Raw genomic sequence first — 18,526 nt, 5'->3', positions numbered from 1 at the left:
GACCCAGCTGAAGTCTCTGCCCTCAGCCCTGCCAGAGGCCCCTGGAGACGATCCACGGGGCTCGGGTGGGCACAGCCCCAGGGAGAGGGTGGTTTCTTTCGGCTCCATTCAGAGCAGCAGCCAGAGGCCCTCCAACATCTCACTCTGGCTCAAAGGTTACGAACACCGTCTGCATCGAGAACATGTCCAGCTACCAACAGTATGACACTGAAATGGTCCCTACCTCCTGCTGCTCAGGAAACAGAACAAGAGGCAGATGAAAACAACAGCCTGGGTTTTTGAGCTAAACTCTCAAAACAAATCACTGAAACGATGGGATCCACTGTCAGAGTCCAAGCTGCCTTCTCAGATCCACTCCCTGGAGTGCCACTGGAGAGGGAGGTGCTGACAGAGATGTTTTGGGGGAAGAGTTAGTGCCAAACTGCTGGTGACTGGAGCTGTTCAGTCCTCCCCTAGGGATCCTCCAAAATGAAAACAAAACAAGAAACAAGTATCGCCCCCAAAACTTCCAATTGGTCATCCCCCTGCTGCAGGCAGGAGACCTTCCTTCTGTGGCTCCTCCTCGCGGCCGGGTGCTGATCTGAGCCTCGAGCAGGATCTCATACACATGGGATGGCGCATGGTGACGACACTGTGCCTGCCAAGTCCAGGCGGCTTCTCTGTGAACTCTGGCAGGAGCTCCAGCTCTGGTCAACACGTGCAAGGAGGACAAGACTAGGCAGGATCAAAATAAGCAAAGGTGGTGGCTACTGTCATGACAAATGCCAGCTCAGATGTGGCTTCTTCCTTTCCCCCACAAATCCGACAGACAGAGGAACCAGGGAAGCCCCATCAATATAAATAGCCCAGATGCCTGGACTACTCGGTGACCCCAGAGATATTTTCTACCAAAAAACAAAAAAAGATACACCCCCAAATGCAGTATAAGCTCTGACTCTGTGAGGAGTAAGCCACAGCCTTGGGCAGAAGAGAGCGCAGGTGTAGGAACTCATGACACTCGGTGCAGACCTGGAGCCGCAGACAACATCCTCCAAACAACTCTATTTAGAATGAAGTGGAAGGAGGCCAGGGGAGGAGGGGACTAGGGATGGTTGAACAATTTAGCCTCAGTAATGCCTCTGGTAAGATCCCATGGGGCCCTGGGGCCGCCCCACCTGTGCTGTGGTTTGGCTAACCAGGTGAGAGAGAGCAGGGCCACTCTGGATCAGAGTGTCCAGAGCCTTCTGTACACTTGGATTGTCAAAGTTGATGCCTGTGGATGACATGGGCCTCTGGCTAGCCATGTTGCTAGCAGGTGCCAGGCGACTGGAGGGCTGGCCAAACAGCCCTTGGGATGGAGCCCCAGGCCTGGGGCCCATGTTCCGAGCAGATCCTGCCTGTCCCAAAATGTTTGGAGGCTGATTGCCAGAGGCCTGTGATCTTTGCTGAGGCTGGTTGTTCACTGCTGTGGAAAAATTCTGGTTCTGGGTGCTTCCGGCAGCAACTGAGGGGGATGCGGAGCTGCTATTGGCCGCAACCGTGCCACTATTGAAGAGGCTGAGGATTTTGGCCTGAAGCTCTTGCTGGGAGGTGGGGGGTGCAGCTGGAGTGGGTGTAGCAGAGGGGAGCACTTGGCCGCTCTGGAGCGGTTGGGAGCTTGGCTGTGTCTTCAGCGAGGCACCCGAGGTCGGCCCGAGTGGTTGGCGGGAAATCGGGCCTGGAAGACAAAAAGAGGGAAGCATCTGGTTGAAAGTACCCCCCAAGGGCAGGAGGCCGAGCAGCCCAGGGAAGAAAAACAATCACTGAATCACATCATCACATGGTACACAGACAATGACATCAATTTCCCAAAGGGGCCACTTCATGGTACATATGTGCTATTTACAGACAATAGCCCCATTTCCAAAGAAAACTGGAAAAAAGCAAAGGTCAGAGTGGCATCCACCTTGACTACCAGGGAGCCGGCAATACTAGCCCACCTCAGTGCATCACGGGGGTCAGAATTCAGTACGTGAATCTTAAAGTTATCGTTAATCAAATTAGCATGGATGGCCCGTGAGAGAACCCAAGGGATGGGTTCGTCTCCCTCACCCACCCAGGGAGCCCTGGGCTGACACCCTCCCAACAGAGCCTGGGGATTAGAGAAATGCAGAGTCAGAACTTCACCTCGGCCCTGCCACGTAGCTCACCAGGCAGAGAGTCGGTGCTGCTCCTCATAAGCCGCTCCTTCCGCTCTCGCAGGTAGTTGATGATCTTGTCCGTTTCTTCGGCAGTGAGGTACCTATTGTCTGCCAGCAGGTTGATGAGGCTCTGGATGGCAGGAGGGTGCCCCCCACGCACTCCCTCCTCTGGGCCTCCTCGCTCTCTTTCCTGGAGGATGGCTTCATCAGCCATCTTGGCTGCCTGTCTGGCAATCTCTTCACGTTCCTTCTCGCGGCACTCATTTTTGTAGCGCTCATAATTTCTGGCCACCAGTACCATGGCATCTGCCTGGGGCATGTTGCGATGCTCTGTAGGAGGGAACGACATGAGTTATTTTCTCCTATGACAGATCTGAGTGCCCACCTGCTGTACTCTACCAAGCCTTTCCTAGCCTCAAACTAGCAAGAAAACCATTTTGATGACAAAAAGCCTTGAGACTGGGATGGGGGTGGGATGGGGAGGGGAGGGGAGGGGAGGAGAGGGGAATGGCTATCCTTGGTGGGGAATGCCCACCTTTGTATAGAGCTCTTTCTTTGGGGAAATTCCTAGATCACAGACTGGTAGTAAAACCCAAAGAAACATGACAGCCTCCCACAGATTCAAACAGACCATGTGGTGAGTAACCATGGGAGGCAGGCCGGCAGCCTCGAGACCAGCAGCAGGAGGCCAAAAAGCCCTCTGTAAAGCCTGGCTTTCCACTGTGCACCTCAGGACAGAGCTGGCCTACTGTTTCTTAATTCATCAGTTCAAAAGTCATGGATTAAGATCAAATTGTGACCCCAAATAACCTCGCACTCTACCAGTGGGCAACGACTTTGCAGGATGGAGAGAAGACGTCTCAGAACTTTCTTAACTGTCCTCACACATCTTGAGGACTGTTCTGTGGAGACAACTGACTCACCAGAGATCCCAACATATTCTGAGGCTATGAGCACAGCTAGTCTGGCCAAGAGAGATCCTGGGTGTGGTGGGAAAGGGAAAGTCCAGGTTGTAAGAGCCCTGAGTAGGGCACAGCTAGCTAAGTCTCCACACTTGGGTATCAAAGCACTAAAAGCTACTTTGGAGAAGGAACTGAAGGGCATCTAGGGGTCAGAACCTCTTCCCTGTCCTCGCAGCCCACCTACTTACTTCTCCAGCACAGTACCAGGATCCTGTCTATGATAGTCTCTGTTCCCATTAGAGCGCTGGGTGAAAGCAAGGATTCTATTGCATTTCAGCACAGTGTGCACCAGAGATCTGCGGGAGCCAGATCTCACTGGCCAGAGCTCAATGGGTGCATTTCTTTCCAACTCTACTTTCAGTGCTTCACCTTCATGACTTGAAATGGGACATACCGGGGGTATTTATACCATAGAAATCAACAAATGCTACAGACTATCCCCTCTTACCTCAGAGCTGATCAAATATACTGCATACACCTAATGGCTAAGTAGAAAGAAGACTCAGAACTGTATCGCTGAGAAAATAAGACTAATAAATGATATGTAAATCTCCTCTAGGGCATTAAACTTAGGGAGGGGGGCCTACTGTGTTTGAGCTGATACGTGAGTCATTTGCCCAAAATCTATTTTTTAGGCATAGAAAAATTAAAGTGCTAACAACTGCCCTCTGAGATTCTGGCCTATTTGGGTCTCCATACCTTGTGGGGTTCCAAACATGATGTTGACTGTACAGGAACGATGAATCTGGTGTTGCTGAGTGATGACAATAGCAAAAGGAGACCCTCCCCTGCTAACATCCTCCAAGGCTTGAGAAAGTGACACCTCTGTGTTGAGGAAGATCAAGTCCACCACCATGCCTAGGTCTCTCACCTTTCGCCCCACAGACTCAGCGTAATCTCTGCAAGAGTAAACCGGATCCAGGTCAGTGCTTCTTGACCAACTCTCGGTCTGCACACTGTTGCACTTTAGCTGCACATGTGCCTGCAGAGAATTCAAATTCTACCCCCAATTCCCCCCTGAGGTTCCAAGGATCTAGACCATCCTCCTTCCACTGGCTTTTCCAGAATGGCTGTGACCTACTTGAGGTCACAGAGGAATCTGACAGTAGTCCAGTATTTGATACACTTCTGTTTTTTTTTTTTTTTTTTTTTTTTAATATTTATTTTTTAGTTCTCGGCGGACACAACATCTTTGTATGTGGTGCTGAGGATCGAACCCGGGCCGCACGCATGCCAGGCGAGCACGCTACCGCTTGAGCCACATCCCCAGCCCTGATACACTTCTGTTGATTCTCTAGTCCAGTGGTCTTTCCTTAGCTCATCCTGCTGCCTAAGACCTGCAGCACTTATCTGCCTTTGGGCAGTCTGCATAACAGTGGGAAAACACAGGCATTCATGCTAAAAAGTTGAATCCCAGCCCCAACATTTGTTTGCACAATTGTGAATGTTTAAGTAAATCCAATGAAAAAAACTCTTAACCAATTTCAGATGTTTTTTTTTTTTTTTTAACCAATGAAACAGTAATAATATGGCTCAGCTCCTATGTCATTTCCTTTACTTTCCTTCCAATTTAATTAGATCTCTGATAGTCTCTTCTTTTCTCATCACCCGCATATTTTTTTCTTCATTTTCCAAACAGGTTGTGAGATCCACAAGAGGAAAGGGCTGTGTGTTTGCTTATTGTTGCTATTACAGACCTTGAACCTAGTATCTACACTTGCTGAAGGAATACACATATAACATGATTACTGTGAAGATTAAAAATAATTTACGTAAAGCACCTAGCATGGGGTAGTACAAAGTAGGTGCTCAGAAAAGGACAGCTAATATTATCATGTATTATCCAGAAAAAGCTACAGTAAAAGCAGCATTTATCTCTGAACAAGGTTGCCCAGAGCCTGTGAACTCTGCCTGCTGCTTGGTGTCTCAACACCTATTTCCCTAGTCACTGACTTGAAATTAGCTCTTTAACCCCAAACTACTAGAAAATACATGATGTTATTTACTAACCAACTGGGGAAAGGGAACACAGCTACCGTCGAGACTGCAAGCTGCCATCTCTCTTTCTGTTTCTCGGCTCTACCTCTTCCCAGGTGAGAATGTAGAGGTGAAACAGAGCTGTGCTATCAATTCTGGGTTGGCTAACATGGTCAGCTAACAGTTCTGCAAGGCCAGGGCCCTTCACAAAGCAGGCACAGTTTTGGTTGGAAAACCCAGACATGTGCTTCCCAAAGTATTAGGGATTTGGGACTGTCCCACAGAAGGGGAACTATTGCTTTGCTTGATTAATACCTACTCCCTCTCCCACTCTCAGTTCACATGGCTCTAACCCCACCTCCAGCTTTAGGGTGGGTACAGACATGGCATTCTAATACCCCTGGCCAAAGTGACAAGATCAGCGATGGGGAAAGTGAGCCAGGCCAATCTAATGAGAATAATCCAGGACTTTAGGTAGTAGCACAGGAAAATGAAGCTCTCTTTCAAAGGGCTTGTTAAGCTCAGAAAACACTTATCTAGCTAGTCTGCCTTTTCTAGTAGAAAACCTGCATGAGAATAATGGAAACACGGAGGGAAGCTGTGCCAAGATGCCAACCAGAGACCAGTCCTGATGACACAGTATGATCATGGATGAGGCCATGTCTGAACTTCCCAGCTGAGCAATCCAAAAATTTCCCTTTTGGATTTAAGGCAGATTCAATTGAGTTTTCTGTCACCTACAACTCAAAGAACTCTGGCTAATGCTCATAACAATACCAGAATTCAGTGGGCAAGCCCAAGTTCAGTGGGTAAGCAGCTAAGCAGGAGCCTGAACTTTTCTTCTGACCCATCTCCTTATTAGGGAGAGGTATCCAAGGGGTCTTACTTAGTCTGCTTGTTGACCACAATCACAGAACAATCCACAGGTCTCTCGGCATCAAAGCGTCTCTGGATTTCCTCAAAATATTGACGGTAAAGCTCTTCTCTACGCCGTTCCTCACGTTTCAAACGCTCTGCAAGATACCACCAGGGAAATCTAAAATAAGGACTGTCCTTCTACAAAAATAAGCCAGAGGACTCTCTAAATTAATTCTTACATCTACCTCCTAAAATAATAATATATATTTTTTTACTATTAAGTTCATAAAAATGAAATAGATTAAAAGGCACAAGACTTTTTTTTGGTAGTGGTGATTAAACACAGGTGCACTTTACCACTGAGCTACAACCCCAGCCCTACATTTTTAGTATTTATTTTGAGATAGGGTCTTGTTAAGTTGTTAAGGGTCTCTCTAAACTGCTGAGGCTGGCCTCCAACTTTTGATCCTCCTGCCTCAGTCTCCTGAATCTCTGGGATTACAAGCATGCACTGCCACTACACCCAGCTCACTAAAAAAAAGGTGTATTGAGAAAAATACACTTCCTGTCTTGAGACAGCTTACTCCACATTCCCCTGGGACATATTTCCTTTCACTAAATAAACCCTTTATGCTTTTTCTAAAATTAAATAAATAAATAAATAAACAGACCCAAGGTTGTCTTTACCTAAAAAAGAGAGATGTGATCAGGTAAAAATGATAAAGAAACAAACAAAAACCCATTTTGTATAAATATTCCAGACAGTCATAGCTAGTCAATGAGCACAAAAGCAAGCATTTAATGTTTTCTGCTCCAATCTTCTGTTCATTTCTCATTTCTGGAATTTTGTATTTCTTGATGTATGACTAGACCAGATGATGGTGTTAATTTGAACTTAAAAATTATTTTCAAACTGAATGTTCTCTAAACATTAACAAGCTATTTTTATTTCTTTTAATGACCTGCCTGCCCAACTATGTATTAGCCCCCTTTCAACTGGGGTATTGGTTATTAAGTGTCTTTTGTAGTGTTTTACCATAGTACTAGGAATAGACTGTTTCTGCTACTTTACCTTTTGCACGAGACTGACTTTCTGGGCCAGGAGGGCCTCGTCCATCAAAGCTGTCTCTGTAACGGTCAAAGTAAGAGTCATCCTTTCTCCTGCAATAGTCATCCATCCGCAGGTATCGATCATAAGAGCCTTCTCTCCTGAAAAGTTAGGGAAGTTTTCACCAAGTTAAAATTCTGTCCTACATGCAAAAACCAGATTAAGAAAAAATTTTAAGACCTAGAAGTTGTAGTAAATATATAATAATAATTTGCCATTTTAACCATTTCTGAGTGTAGAATCCAGTGGAATTACAATGTTGTACAAATGTTACCATTATCTATTTCCAAAACTTCCATCACCTCAAACAGAAATTCTGCTCATGAAGCAGTAACTCTCTATTCCTCCCTCTCTCTAGCCCCTGGTAATATCTATTTTCAGTCTTTATGAATTTGCCTATTCCAGATATTTCATATAGGTAGAAGCATACAATAACTGGGAATTTTGTGTGTGTGTGTGTATGTCTGACTTGTTTCATTTAGCATGTTTTCAAGGGCCATCCATGTTTTAACATATATCAGAACTCCATGAGTTTTTATAGCCACATAATATTCCATTGTATGTATCTATAACATTTTAAAAATCCATTCATCTCTTGATAGTCATTTAGATTGATTCTAGTTTTTGTCTTGTATGAATAGTGCTGCTATGCACATTCATGTATAATTGAGGCTCTCTTTTCAATTCCTTTGGGTATATACTCAGGAATAGAACTAATGAATCATGATAATTTTATACTTAACTTTTTGAGGAACTACCAAATTTTTCCCCACAGGGGCTATATACCACTTTACACATCTACCAGCAATGTAAGAGGGTTCCAATTTCTCCATACCTTGAAGATACTCGTAATTTTCTGTATAAAAAAAATTATTATGTGGGGCTGGGGATAGAGTGCTTGGTTGGTAGAGTGCTTGCCTTGCATGCAGGAGGCCCTGGGTTCAATCCCCAGTACCACACACACATAAAAAAAATTATTATAACCATCCTAGTAAATATGAAGTGGTATCTCACTGTGGCTTTCATTTTCATTCCCCTGATGACTAATGACATGGAACATCTTTTCATATATTTATTGGCTATTTGTGTATCTCCTCCCTGGGTTTTTGCCTTGCCAACAACTTTGTACTTTTTTGTTTTCAGGACCTAGAAAAATCCAGATTCATTCACTAAGCATAACTAATCAATCATTCACACATTTCAGCAAAATTTATTGAGCACCAGCACCATGTCTACTACTTGATATATTCAGAAAATGTAAGGCTGATAAAGTCACTGCCTTTATAGAGCTGTCACTTAATTCAGCAAAACACACAAAGGCTGTTAACAAAAAGGAAGCATGGTAGCCATGTAAGTACCTGTACATAGGCTCTCGGGAGTCTCTCATGTCTCTGTATCTGTCATACATGGGGTCCCGGTGATCTCGAAAATCCCTAGAGTCTCTTAGGTCACGAAAGTCTCTAAGATCCCTCATGTCCCGAGCATCGCGCATACTTCTGCTGTCTCTGTGATCCCGGATGTCTCTGCTGTCTCTGTGGTCCCGCAAGTCTCGGGGGTCTCGAATGTCTCTGCTATCACGGGCATCCCGGCCATTTCTGCCATCCCGGGGTTCTCTCCTTGGACTTCCTCGGATTGGAGATCGATCACGCCTTGTATCTCGACTATCTCCAAAGCCATAGGGATCCCTGTGGGAGGTAGTAAGAAGATGCTAAGACAAAGAGACTGCAGAGAGCCAACCCTTCAGCTCTTTACAGAAGGAAGCCCCCACCCTCTAGTGCCTTTCCCTAAAACACGGGTGATAAACAGAATATGACTAAATTTTAAGGATATTGACCCTTCTGGTCAGCAACTAGTTTAGAAGGTTCGAGAATCTCAAAAGATTATGACATCAAAGGAAGAATGAATAATCAAAAGCCAAAACTTTTGACTGAGGTAATAGTATTCACCAGGCTTTAGGGAGTAATTTGATATTCCTTGCATATGCCAATTGTTATTTCAATCTCAATTTCAATGGGTTTTCAAAGTGAAAGTGCTTTTCCCCCAAATCTATTTTCTCCCATTGGATTTGTTCAAAAGAGACTTTACAGGGGGAAAAAGCAAGCAGAAGGGATAGAGTAAGGGCCAACACTTACTGTACTGTATAACAAACAGCAAAATCTCATACAAAGTGAAAAAAGTTGTTGTTAAAGTACAGAAAACCTCACTTAAAATATATAGCAAGACAATCAAACTGAGGGGAAAAAAAGCAAGCACAATACTATACACAAAGAATCAAGAACAATCAGTTTCTCTTCTTTACAGAACTATATAATAGTGGTCTTTCTTAATCTAAGTGTTTATATAGAATCTGATTTCTTTTTGCCCAAGGTTTTGCTTTTAAACAGTGTTTGAAATCACAAATACACTTGATCTGCTCTTACTCAGTGTTCTTCATGAGACATTTTACTCCACTGTAAACCCATCCCTAACATAATTCAAACCAAAAGTTTTCTACTTCAATTAAGTCCCATTCCCAACTTTATTCACTTTGGCCAAAAAGCAACTACCCAGTTACTAAGGCTTAAGTTTTTGAAAGTTAACTTTGTTTCTCCCCGCCCCTATTCCCATTAAGTCACCTGAGTCCTATTCACTCTTTCTCTTTTTTTTTAGTTGTAGATGGACAAATACCTTTATTTTGTTTATTTGTTTTTATGTGGTGTTGAGGATCGAACCCAGGGTCCTGCACATGTTAGGCAAGTGCTCTACCACTGAGCCACAACCCCAGCCCCTTTTTCTTTTCATTCCCTCTAGATTTGTAAATCCAACTGAAGCCCTTACTTCTATGCTGGCACTAATAAAAATTTCCAAAAAACAAAACTGAAACAAAACCCAATTTTATTTTAATTCATTTGACATATAAACATCATACCAACCATCCTAAAATGCCAATATTCACCTTTTACAATCTCAGCTTAAATTCCAAGCCCTTGGACACCCCTATTGAAAAAAAATAAACTTGTGTTCCTTTCTATTACCTCTTTTTTCTCTCCTGGCTCAATCTTCCTGTTCTATTTAAATTGTTCTCATGACTTCATTCACATAACGTGTCTTATTTTTTGTTCATATGGTTTCCCTACTTGCAGTTTTTTTTTTTTTCCTAGACCAGTCCAGGTGCCATCCAATCCCCACAGGTAAATTCATGTCCTGGGTCTCTCAAGAAACCTCTCTAATAACTGCCGAGGTCACTTCCTGCTCAACTCTCGGAGCACTTTTTATCTATTTTGATCTTTTCCCCCCACTTTTAACAAGTCTAGTGTTTGACCCACTTTAAAGATTACCTCCTCCATAAAACCTGCCCTGAATTCTGATCCCTCCTCCCCCCCTCCCCCCAAAAAAACCTAGGTTATTCCTCCAGGGAATGCCCACTTCAATAAATGGCACATCTTAACTACTTTATTGCTCAAGCCAGGAAAATAGATGCTATTCTTTGCCTAAAACTGTGTGCACTCTTTATCCACATTTCCAAATTCTGTTCATTTGTTCTCTGCGGTTGGCATCAGTTCTGCCCACTTTTAACTCACTGGTTCTACTGAAAGCCAACTCATAATCATCTCATTCCCCAAACCACAGGAAGAACATTTGAAAGGACCCTTCCCATTCCTGCTCTTTCCTTTCTTCTTCTGTTTTTGATTCTGGGGATTGAATCCAGGCACATTACCACTGAGCTACATCCCCAGACATGTTTTGGAAAGTGTCTTTTAGGGTCTTGCTAAGTCTGCCTTTTTTCTGATTTTCCTCCAGAAAGATCACTCTAGAGTGATCATTCAAATAGGCAAAAGCCCTTCACTGATTTCTCACAGTATTTAGAATGCAACCTCAAATCTCTACCAAGGCTAGAAAGGTCCTGCTCAGTCTTGGCTCCGATCTGTTCCAACCCTGTCACACCCACTCCCTAGTTCACCACTTTTGGGCGATACTAAATTTCCATCTACAACTAGCCCAGATCTTTCCTGATTCTATTACTTGAACAACAGGAATGAACCCAGGTTTACTTTTCAGGTCTTGGCATGGAAATATCCCTTCTTCCTGTGCCCTGAAAATTTTCAAGCACTTGGTGTTTATTTCTGTGGTGCTAGGATTGAACCTAGTGCCTCCTGCATGCTAAGCAGGCAACCTACCAGTGAGCTACATCTGCACCCCAAGCGCATTTTTATTCATTTACCACAAATTGACATTATCTATTATTTGTTTAATGTCTCTCTGCCCTACTAGATCGCAAGCTCCACAAGGACAAGGACTATGTTTGATTCTTCTTTATGTAGAACAATGTCCGGCCCACAGCAGATACTCTATAAATATGTTGCATCTTGCTCCAGTACCTACTTCAATCTGTTCTTATTTAGTCATGCACCACATGGGTTTCAGTCAGCGACGGGCTGTGCATATATTGGTGGTCCCATTGATGGCCTAGTGGCACTGTAGCCATTTTAGTTTGTGTAAGTCTACTACAATATTAACCAAGCATCAAAATCACCTAATACCACATTGCTTGTCCACATAACTTCCCTCCCAAACAGGGAAGGCTTTGTATCCCTAGGACAGAGCATGGAGCTCAGTAAATGTTAAATGTTTTGAATTATTCTACTAAACTAAAGCCTCTCAAAAGCAGGCACTGTATTTTGTTTAACTTCTATTATTTACCATGATTACACAAGGCATTAATCACAGTGCCATTAGCTTCACAGAAAATCTCAACTTCACTTCATCCTCCTGGACATAGCACACACAATTAAATATCTATTCTGCTTCCATGAGAAGTTCTTATCTCAAAAAGAAAAAAAGAAATATATGCATGTATGTTTTTCCTTTCTGAGATGAAAGTTTCATTATGCTGCTCAGGTTGGTCTTGAATTCCTGGACTCAAGTGACCTTCCTGCCTCAGCCCCAAGTAGCTGGGACTACAGGCAAGCAGTCTTGTCATGTGTCTTTAGGTTCACTGCTATGCTTGATTTGTGGGAGCAACCATATGGTAGATTAGGGGATTTAAATGAGGAGAGCTAAACAGTTTTTATCAGAATGAAGTACAGACTAACCACAGTTTTCAATTTCCCCTATTATGTCACATAATCCTCCTAACATGTATAACACCTAATGTAGTGTACAATGTGGGCCAACACTGTAGATCCAATAGGAAGTGACAACTGTGGAGTATTTTTGTACTATTAATGATCAGCGGATAAACCAGCCTTAGGGAGCAGTTAGAAGTAGTCATTAGAGGTGGAATCAGATTTCAAGTATTCTTGGCAATCAGGACTGAACTACCATGAACCTGACAGACCACAGACCAGCACACACAAAGCCTGAAGCTGGTGGAAATGGCGGTGGGGAGGCAGATAAGAACACCATGTCACAGCATGTTATTCACAGATTTAGGACAGTAAATGCTATTATTTGGTTTTCTTTTTTCTTTTTCTTTAAGGTGCTGGGTTGGAACCTAGGGTCTCACATAAGCTAGGTAAGCACTGTACCACTGAGCTACATCTCCAATACCATGGTTCTCATTCTTTTGAATCAATTAAAAACCCTTACTTACCTGCCAGAACCTGCCCCTGCAGTTTGACTACAACCCTGTTTTTGCAAAATCGGGGTCCATGCTTCCAGTTTTGAGACAGCAAGTCCCTCTCCTTCCCTCAAAGAATCTACAGTTCTTCCACAACACAACCACTAATTCCCTCTCAACTGCCTGTTGTCAGAAAATGTAGGAGAGGAGATATTCACATGGGGGAAAAGAACCAAGGGTAAGGTAGTAGAGGAAGTAGGAACAGAGAAGATAATAATTCTCTGAAATGAAAAGGGGGAGCTTCTCCCCTGTATCCAAAAGATGAACACCACAGCAGACTGCTGTTCTTCTGGAAACAAAAACAAACAAAAACCCTTTAGGATCACTTTAGGATCCAAACAAAGAACTCCTTAGAACAAAAGAGCTCCTGTTGCTGGCCCCACCATCTTTCTCAAAACAAGAACAAGGCTCACAAAAGTAGGATTCAGAGTGCAGAGGAGACAAAGCCTTCTGCATGAGAAGCTTGACCTCTGATGATAAGTTACAAAGAGGTTTCTGAGCAAAATAAGGTTCACAATATCGTTGCATGGTACCAGAGGTATTTTACTAAGGGAAACCAATGCAGCATACCCTCAGGTCCCATGTCGCTAGTGGCTAAAAGGAAATTGAACAGTGGTTAAATAAATTTCAGCAACAGAGTCCACAAACTGAAGGTGACCAACAACTAAAATCCTGCTGTTTTATCTAAATGGGGGTGGGGAGGATGCTCTTTGCCTTGAGAGAAACAGTCATATCACTGGGAAACATTGTAGAGGAAAGGGAGGGATGGGTGAAGGGAAAGACCAAGGTTCAGATGACTAGCACTGTGCTTCTGGCAGGAGTGCTTCTTTTGCTGGGGACCAAAGGAGCTTGCAGAGCACTGGGCATCCAAGAGCCTACATAGCATGAACTGAAAGACGATGATCATCTTAGAAGACTGTGATGAACCTTAAGCTGCTCTTCAGCAAGAGACTGAACGCAGGCCCAGCACGGCGCGCTCAGCCTCGCTGCACATGTCGGGAGGAAGGCCGGTCTTTCACTTCCTTTTTTTGGCAGAGGGTGTCATCTCCTTTCTTCCTTTCTGTTCTCTGGAATATTCTCTTCAGAAGGGCCAGCCTTTTGACCCTGACAAAAATCCTTCATCAGCTCTTCGAACTCTGATATAGATACTGTCCACAAGTATTTTTAGGTGACTTGTTGCTATGTAATGCTGTTCCCTCACCACGATGGCTCCATGCTGTTAGAAAAGACTTGTGCAGAATTTTGCCATTAGATGCAGGTAGGATATGGAGTGCAATGAGATTCACACCTCGCAGATCCAAATGTTTAAGTGTCCATGCTTCTCCCTAGGAAACAGACTGAAGATTTTCTTGAGCACAGGTATGACTTTTCTACTAGTGGAGGCGGTACTTGCTGAGAACCAATGACTCTTCTTCTTCAAGTGTTAGCACGGAAGTAATCACAGCCTGGAATCTTTGTGAGGCATCTAGAGCTACAGCTGTCTCACTTATCAAAGGGATTAAGGCCCCATGGACAAGTAGAGAGCACCTCAGGTTATACAGGAAACCTACCCATAGCCAAGTTATTTCTGATGAGCCAATCCCCAATCTCTTCACCAAAGAGGTACCAGGCTCAACGTAACTCACAAATATATGGGAGAAATCCTCTGCAGAGCATTTGGTGTAGACCAAGTTAAGGTTTAGAAAATACCATATAGTCTTAACTTCTAACACTTGGGAGCCACAATTGCATAGGGGGATACTCCAATGCCTTGTTTGACAAGTGTTATACTGGAAATGATTCTGAAAACAACTAAAACAACCAAAATCACAATGCAGTTTTTGAAGAAGGACTAATGCCCAATATCAATGCTAGACAACTTGTATGGTAACTCTGCAATGTACTCCAAGGAGTCCAGTGAAGTGGCCCAGGGATTAAATGATAAGAATTCAGGCTGAAATATGATCTGGAGTAGGGATCCTTCATGCAGAATTCTGTGCCTGGCTGGGTCAATACTGTCAGAATTATACACTGACAGCTGGAGTCATTAGGGAGGTATGATACTGAAACACAAAGCAAAGCCAACAGTACGTTTTACAGAGACAACTGAAGAGGTGATAATCCTGTGAAAATTCCCAAAGATACCTTGCTGTTTTGACACTCAAGATTAAAGTCCAGCAAAACAAGGTATTATAAAGGTCGTGCCAGCATGCTTAAAAACAATTTTCTTATTAAAAGTAGACAGCACTGAAGATGTTAAAGGCAGCTGTCCCCCCGCCTTTCCTGGGAACATGTGTTCACCTTGACTGGGTGCACAAAGGGCTATTAAGTGAAGTTTGGTGTTGTCAACATACTGGGACATTTAGGACTACCTCAAGGATTTGACTGGAAGCATGTACCCAAAGAGAGAGAGATACGTAGTATTCACCCTCAGAGAAACCATCAGCCCCTACCAGGTTGATCATTTATCCATCTAGCCTATTTTTCACATTTTACTTCTGGTCTACTGGTTAAGAGAGAAAGCATGATCAGGGCAATGGTCAAAATGTTGATGCTTTTTTTTGAATATGATGTTCAACTTGTTTGGCTTATTTATTTTAATAAAAAATCTAGGACACTTTGCTCAGGATTTAAATGGGGCTCAAAACAAATTTTATGAAAGGTGGTCATTCTTATTCTCTGAAGCAAATAGGCATGACTGTATGGAATTTCATCATGTTAAATGATATGCTGAGGAATCCAGTTAGGAACCTATCACCAAGGGGAAAACTGACTGTTAATCGAATCTGAATTAGCCTAGCTGTCAGTCCTATTGAGTTTAAGTCAAGCAGGAAGCCATTACCCCACCCATACTCAAAGAACTTCATTTCAGAATTAGTTCTGAGGAATAATATTTTTATTTTTGGGGGTGTACCAGGGATTGAACTCAGGGGAACTCAAGCACTGAGACACATCCCCAGCCCTATTTTGTATTTTATTTAGAGACAGGGTCTCACTAAGTTGTTTAGTGCCTTGCTTCTGCTGAGGCTGGCTTTGAATTCACAGTCCTCCTGTCTCAGCCTCCTGAGCTGCTCGGATTAAAGGTATGCACCACCACACTGAGTGGAATGTGATGTTTGTAAGAGGTATATAAAGATGAGTTTTGTATTTATATTGTTGGTAAGGGACTCATTTTATTTATTTTTAAATTTTTGGTACAAGGGTTTGAATCCAGAGACGCTTAACCACTGAGTCACATTCCCAGCCCTTTCTATTTTTTTATTTTGAGACAGGGCCTTGCTAAGTTGCTGAGACTGGCTCTGACCTTGTGATCCTCCTGCCCAAGCCTAAATCACTGGAATTGCAAGTGTGTGACACTGTACCTGGCTAGGAGCTCATTTTAAAAGGCCCTCTCCAATGCTGTTTATGTTTGTGGAAGGACTATTACTAAAAAAGAAAAGGAGCATAAAACTATTTCCTCCCTTAAATTATGGAGTTGCATTTTAGGCTGGGATGAAATTAATTCAGCAATAGCTATGCTGGATTCCAACCAGGGGAGTTGGTGATTTCCCCAACACTGTAAATGTGTGATTATCTTATCTACATTTAACTTGAAATGTTAAAAGCATTTGGCTAAGTATTATAAGGATGATATAAAATACCTTTTCAATCCATAAAAGAGCCGGGCGTGGTGGTGCACACCTGTAATCCCAGCGGCTTAGGAAGCTGAGGTAGGATGATCGTGAGTTCAAAGTCAGCCTCAGCAAAAGGTGAGGTGCTAATAAGCAATTCAGTGAGACCCTGTCTCTAAATAAAATATAACATAGGGCTGGGGATGTGGCTCAGTGGTCAAATGCCCCTGAGTTCAATCCAAGTACCCTAAATAAATAAATAAATATTTCTATGCATAAAAGAAACAAGAACTAGTCTCTACTCTGCAATGTATATGTGTATATGCTTTCTTTTAATCTTTAAAAACACAGATACCAGTACCCAGAGATCACAAGCATCATGAGGAAAGAGGAAGGAATGATGATTTTACTTTTTAGTTACAAATTCCTACTTCTCCTGATAAGCCACTTAGTTGAGAAACACACATCAGAGCTCTTTTGAAAATTAAACACATACACCATGTTTCTTTTCAAGCCACCTGGCAACTACAGTTTCTAATGGGAGCCCCATGTTTCTGATCATTAGAGGCAAACACTTAGCCACCCCTATTCCATAATTACTGGGACAATGTGGGAAATGATACAGATGGGACTGCCCAATATCTGTAGCATAGTTGGATACATCCTAATGGAAGCAGGCATCATATGGAACTGCTGAAGCTCTAAGGATTTATTTATGTTCTTCAGGCTACTCACATACTCACAAAGCAACCAACACGGCATCTACCTGCAAGCTGAAGGCATTCTTTATAGTGTTGAGAGGACAGACAGAATGCTAATGTATATGCCCACTTCTGCAGTGAAACCAATGGATGGCCAGGGCATTTGCATGACAGTTGTGGTATGACTGTTGTGTTGGATTCAACTCCTCCGCCTGGGTAGAATGGACAAAAAAAACAAAACAAAAAAACCCCCACCAAACAGCAGCTCCACCTTGCCCTGAGGGTCTGCTTGAACTCTGCAGAGTAGAAACATACTTTATTCCTGGTAGCTAGAAAATACTCTCCCTTCACATTCAAGTAGGAGTATGTACATGAAACATACAGCAACCATTTTTTCTTATAATAAAATACGTGTTTTTGCCCCAAGCAGGGTAGCTATGTTTGAGAACTCAATTAGTTGGATATATTCCTGGGTCCTGTGGAATTATGAGTATAGACTACAACTCACTGTATTCAGCAGTGTTCAGTTCACTGTAGGAAATGTAGTTTACTGTGGGATGTAGTTTAGTTATGTACTTTCTGTGGAAAATTGGCATTACCTAGGGGCAAAGGCAAAATCCATATTGAGTATCCAGTTGAGCCTTGAAGAGACACGAGATATGAAATATATCATATCTATCTGCATTCCACACAAAACTGCACACACTGCATCCACTTGTGTGTTGTTATGGAACCAGAAAGCTTGAATGTAATATGCGCATCTTTGGTGCAAATGGTAACATTTTAAAACTCTTCACTGAGAAGGGACCGATTTAATTCATATCTTGAGGGAATACATCAGGACTATCTCTTTTGTATATACTGGAAAGAAGAATACAGTGGGAAAATGTCTTCTATTTCCAGGAAAACTAAGAAAAAGGGAGACTTTTGAGAGGTGAAGTGTTTTGCCCTTTTTATTTCCCCTCAAACAGGTAACCCAAGCATGCGAGCAAACAGGGGATCTGCAGCACAGGCATAGCAGCAATCTCTCAAGCAGCTCTTCCCGTAAACCTGGGTTAACATCTGGACCGGCAGCCATTTGGAATGAAGAGTCGAATCTCTGCTGCCTGCTGCAATGCAGCATGGCACACACCACCGACCCTGGGGCACTCCTTCTGCTCTGGAGGCTCCCATTGACACGTGTGCTGGGGAAAGACAGAGGTTTATCCTCTTCCAATGGCCTGCAACTCATGTTGCAAGCTGAACTTGCTGGGTTTGCCACCGAAAACACAAAGCTTCCTCTGCATCTCCTGATGTATTGTTTAAAAAAAGCAGCAAGGCCCTTCACACAAGGTTCATATTCTTATTGTTTGCTTGAGCGTTTCTGATTTGCTGGGGGGGAAGAAAAGACCCTTGATGTATGCAGTTGGGCTTAACTCCCCAGAGCCCAACTCTCCCAAGGTAACTCACTGCTTCAGGGTACTTTACCTTCGTGTGGGGCTGGGTCTTGATGGAGCCGTATTCATATTTCTTCTTTCCGCTGCCTTATTAATATCTGAAAAGAATAATCAACCCATCTGTTCAATGCTACGG

At 43.2% G+C, this 18,526-nt stretch overlaps 1 protein-coding gene across 2 annotated transcripts in view; it reads right to left on the bottom strand.

Annotated features, from left to right (window-relative positions):
* Nucleotides 1-289: 289 nt before the first annotated feature.
* The window catches only part of Ncoa5 (nuclear receptor coactivator 5), a 32,010-nt gene continuing 13,773 nt past the window's right edge, over nucleotides 290-18,526 (bottom strand). Inside the window, exons 2-8 of one of the 2 annotated variants that reach the window (XM_026408336.2) lie at nucleotides 18,422-18,488; nucleotides 8,423-8,749; nucleotides 7,029-7,165; nucleotides 5,985-6,111; nucleotides 3,821-4,020; nucleotides 2,169-2,489; nucleotides 290-1,696 (exon numbers count right to left, since the gene is read on the bottom strand). In XM_026408336.2, the coding sequence (XP_026264121.1) occupies nucleotides 1,107-1,696; nucleotides 2,169-2,489; nucleotides 3,821-4,020; nucleotides 5,985-6,111; nucleotides 7,029-7,165; nucleotides 8,423-8,749; nucleotides 18,422-18,459 (1,740 nt within the window). In that variant the 5' untranslated portion in view covers nucleotides 18,460-18,488 and the 3' untranslated portion in view covers nucleotides 290-1,106. Of the gene's footprint in view, nucleotides 1,697-2,145; nucleotides 2,490-3,820; nucleotides 4,021-5,984; nucleotides 6,112-7,028; nucleotides 7,166-8,422; nucleotides 8,750-18,421; nucleotides 18,489-18,526 lie in introns of both variants that reach the window. The other variant, XM_026408337.2, reaches the window with a different exon arrangement.

Source organism: Urocitellus parryii, chromosome 6, assembly GCF_045843805.1.
Source record: "Urocitellus parryii isolate mUroPar1 chromosome 6, mUroPar1.hap1, whole genome shotgun sequence".
Lineage (NCBI taxonomy): Eukaryota > Metazoa > Chordata > Mammalia > Rodentia > Sciuridae > Urocitellus > Urocitellus parryii.
The sequence above is the reverse complement of the archived record's forward strand: the minus strand, read 5'-3'. Positions and strand labels throughout refer to the sequence as shown.